This window comes from Ursus americanus, chromosome 34 (genome assembly GCF_024610735.1).
Source record: "Ursus americanus isolate L20-20 chromosome 34, mUrsAme1.1.p, whole genome shotgun sequence".
NCBI classification, from domain to species: Eukaryota; Metazoa; Chordata; class Mammalia; order Carnivora; family Ursidae; genus Ursus; species Ursus americanus.
The window spans coordinates 10,010,001-10,014,091 of record NC_142160.1 but is presented as its reverse complement, the minus strand read 5'-3'; the positions used below and the strand labels follow the sequence as shown (position 1 = coordinate 10,014,091).

The 4,091-nt window shown below is 52.8% G+C and overlaps 1 protein-coding gene across 6 annotated transcripts in view; it reads left to right on the top strand.

Moving 5' to 3' along the window:
* The first annotated feature begins 719 nt into the window (after nucleotides 1-719).
* DOCK8 (dedicator of cytokinesis 8) overlaps nucleotides 720-4,091 on the top strand; it is a 318,437-nt gene continuing 315,065 nt past the window's right edge. For 3 of the 6 annotated variants that reach the window (XM_045772361.2, XM_087858754.1, XM_087858753.1), the window contains exon 1: nucleotides 720-852. In XM_045772361.2, the coding sequence (XP_045628317.2) occupies nucleotides 800-852 (53 nt within the window). In that variant the 5' untranslated portion in view covers nucleotides 720-799. Of the gene's footprint in view, nucleotides 853-1,065; nucleotides 1,896-4,091 lie in introns of those variants that run through there. The other 3 variants (XM_045772365.2, XM_045772363.2, XM_045772366.2) reach the window with 2 other exon arrangements.

The window sequence follows — 4,091 nt, the reverse complement described above, 5'->3', positions numbered from 1 at the left end:
TTGAATCACAGGAAAGAGGCGTGCAGTGTTTTCCCAGAGAAAAGCATTTGTCCTCCTGCTGGAAAAAAAAAAATTGAGGGGGGCGTTGGGGGATAATTTACAATGTTTATTCCTTGGCTGGATTCACTGTATTTACATAAAGTGCCCCAGGAAGGACGAGGGACACATCTTTTGCAAAAGTTGATTTGTACCCTGGTTGGTCGGTTGGCTTTGTTTTCCTATCTGCCTCCCTTCCCGCCCCCCCCCCGCCCCCCCCCCGCCCCCACCAGGCTTGGTGCGGACCCTTCAGGAGGCCCAGCGCGGAGACAAGCAGGGCTGGTGTCCCGACTTCGCCGAGTGCGCGGGGCGGGCGGACCGCGCGTCCCCCCTCTTGCCCACAGGCGCTGGCAGCCTCGCGGCTCCGGTCGGATGGAGTTTCCGGCCTGGCTCAGTGGTCGCGGGGCCCTCCGACCGCGCTCGCTAGTGCCTGAGGTCAGGGCCCCGGCCGGAGCGCGCCGTCGCTCGGAGCATCCGGAGGGCAGTTCCGCGGTGTGTCCACACCCTCCCGCCCGCCGCTCACTGCGTGCCGGGCCGGACGCCGGGTGGCTGGCTGGGTTCGCCGCCGCCGCTCCGAGGCTGGGCCCTCCCCCGCGGTGACTGCAGCGCCGAAGGTGGAAATGCGGAAGTTTCCAGCCCCGACTGACAGATGAGGCTCGCGTCCCGCTCGGCGTGCGCTGCAGCGGCTCCGCTGCGCGCCGGGCCCCCGCCGTCCGCGCCCCGCGCCCCGCGCCCCTAGAGGCCGCCGAGCCGCGCGCGGGCCATGGCCACGCTGCCGGGCGCAGAGCGGCGCGCGTTCGCGCTCAAGATCAACAGGTAAGAGCCGCCGCCGCCGCACCGCCCAGCCGGCTTAGCGCCGCTCGGGGGCCGAGTCCCGGGGACCGCCCGGCGGGGTGCACCTGAGACGCCCCTCACCCCCCCTACCCCGGAGCGCCCGGCCCTCAGAGGCTGCCGCGCTGGGGCCGCGGAGCGCGCCACAGCCTCCGCGCGCGCCGGCCTCCGCCCGTGCCTCCGCGAAGATCCCAGCCCTCTCGGGTGTCCCGGGCCACCAGCGTCCCTTCCCTGAGCGAGCTCTCGGGGTCCCCTCCCCGACCCCGCCTCGCCCGCGCAGCCCTCGGGTCTGACAGGTGGCCGCGCCGGGGAGGGGTGAAGGGAGCAGGGAGAGCGGTGCTGGGCTCGCCGCGGGCTTCCTTATACCCTGCGCCTTCCTCTGAGGCTGCTGTGACATGGGGCAAGGCAAGAAGCGGCTGCAAGCAGAGGTGTGTTTCCAGGCAGCTGCTTGAGAACTTTGGCTGTTCTGAGTAGGGCTCTTTCCCCTCTCGTATTTTTCCCGAAGAAGTTTGGCTCCTTGGACATCGCTATTTTTATTCCCTGGTCCAAAGGAGCCGTGAAGTGGAAAAAGTGATTTTTTGAATTCTCCACTTAAATAAACAGAAAGGAATGGCCTGTGGCTGGCATTTTTACATTTCTAGCGCTCCGGCAAGGCCCTAAGGACCATGAATCCGCCTCACCGTCCAATTCATAATCCAAATCGCACACACTCGTTGTAAGCACAGTCACTGCTCAAAGTTCTCGCCAGGGCTGCTTCAGCTGCAGTTTTCCCTCCGCTGAAAAGTGCTGACAAGTATTGGGGGACGTTTTTGTCTTGGCCTGAGAATCGAGACTGTCCGGTTAAAAGATAACACGAACCTGGCCCTGAAGGGTCAACTTATTATTCTAGTGTGTCCTCACTGCTCTAGGACATGTTATTCTTCTTGTAGCTGAGCCCGTAAGAGGGTAGTTGCACCGTATTATTTTGTGTGTGGAGAGCGTCCAGAGGTTGGAGCCACAAGGCATTAGAAGCCCACAATCATCAGGCGGTAAGGACCTCTCGAGGGCCCACTGGGCGTTATTGCTGTTTGATGTCCGCCTGCTGGGTAGCTGTGGGCAAACCATTCCTCCTACCTATTTCTTCATCTTTAAAATGAATTTCATTATTAATGGGCATTATATATTAATGTTGCAGTACCAGAGGTACTAGTTAATAGGCATGAAGCCCATTAGGAATCACCTTATGGGGATTTTTTTTTTTTTTTTTAAGGTTTCATGGCTGTTGCAAGCCAGAAGGGGCAATGAATTCATTTGGGGAGTATTGGAATCGAACTGAAGTTAGCAATGGGTGTGCCACTTGCCACAGCTGCTGCTCCTTGGTCCCTGTGAATTTTAGGTCAGGAAGCATGGCTGGGACAGAAAGATGTTCGAGACTGTGGGGTTTGGTGGAGTCCATCTTGGGGGAGCAGCAGGACTGAGCTAATGCTATAGGCACTCTTGAAAGCAGCAGTGGGGTTGGTGTGGCCTGGGGGTTAAGAATAAAGGTCTTTGCTAGAATCACACCTGCTTGCAGAGTCACCCCCTGCTACAAACTGTGTGACGTGGGGCCTGTCATTTAACCTCTCTAAACTTTGGTTTCTTTGTATGTCAAATGGGATCATCATTGGACCTACTTCTTGTGACTGTTGGGAAGATTGAGTGAAATAATGTCTAGACGGTGCCTATAGTGTGTGGCTCAGAATAAGTGTTAGCTGTTAGCTGTACTCATCGACATTGCCATCAGCTTCATCATCTTCTCTATCGTCATAGAATTTGAGAGCCTAAGGAAGAAGGGTAGGAGAGGAAGCTGCAGTTGGAGAGCACTTTGGGCTGGGTCTGACGTTGCCAGTGGCAGGTTGGAGCTGCTGGGGGTGATGTTCTCACTCATATGACTTCCATCCCTGTGCTGAGATCACCAGACACACCCAGTGGAACAGAATGTGTGATGCTATCTGAACAAGAAGAGCCCCATTCAAGCGAAGTATAAAAGGTTCCCTAATTGGTTCCCTAATCCTCAGGCAAGAAAAAAGATTGGATATTCCTGTTGGGGGGGGGGCGTTCTGTTTTCCCTTTTGAAGCATTTGTGTATTAGGTGAAAGAGTTATACCAAGGAGCTTAACAGAAAGTATTGTTCAAAGGAGTGGATTAGTAAGGGCATACCTGCTTTTAGTATCATATTAAAACCATTTATTGATTACTTACTCTGTCCCAGACACCATGATATGCTTCATGGATTATACCGCTGAATCCTCACAAAAATTCTAGGAGACTCACATGAAGTCTCATGTAGAAGGACAGTGAAGCTTGGAGATGTAGTTTGCAAAAGGCCATGCGATTTGTTGAAGGCCACACAAGCAGCAGTAGCAGAGATTACAAATTACTCCAAAGACTGTGCTCTTAATTGGGCATGTGCTATTTTGATGCCTGAGCCTTAGTGATTTCCTTTAAAAGCAAGCAGGGAATTGTTTTTTGTTTTTTGTTTTTAATTGTCATCTCAGTAGCAGCACTGGCAAACTTTTCTATGTTCTGATCGGTTTCTTAAACCACCAATGTGAATTTTGCAATTTTGCAGTTGGAAAAGAAAATGTTTTCCCTTGCATGCCTACGCGGTGTTGAAATATGGCCCTCCATACATTTAGCATGGGTTCCTATTTTTCCTATTTTTTTTTCACCTTTCTACTTGGAATGAGACCAATTATCCCTTGAAAATGTTTGTGGGGGTAAAATCAGCATGCTTCCTATTACGGAAATATTCAAATCTGATATATTAAAATTTTTATTTGTAAAGAGCTCAGTTCTGCCCACACCAAACCTCAAGAAAGAGCGAGCAGATTAACTCATGGGGGGAAGAGAATGTCCCCTACTGTTCCCAAATTCTGTGGCTTCCTGCAAGCAGCATTGCTCAGTTTTGTGGCAGGGCCAAAGCAAAACAGGAACCTGGGAATGCCCACCAGTGCCCATCCCCCACGGTCGCCCTGGCTCTCCCACGCTCTGATGAAGCCTGAATTCCCATATGTTGGAAATCCACGTGTTGGAAGAGTCCCATCCTCTAGGACTTTTTGTTTGTTTTGTTTTGAGCACAAAGTATAATTGTATGATGTAATCATGTGACCCGTTACAGTTAAAGGTTTCTCTGGAACCCACCTCTCAGGAAGATACAGGAGAAAAGATCTATCACTGAAGTTTTCTGACTGGAGAAGTAAAAT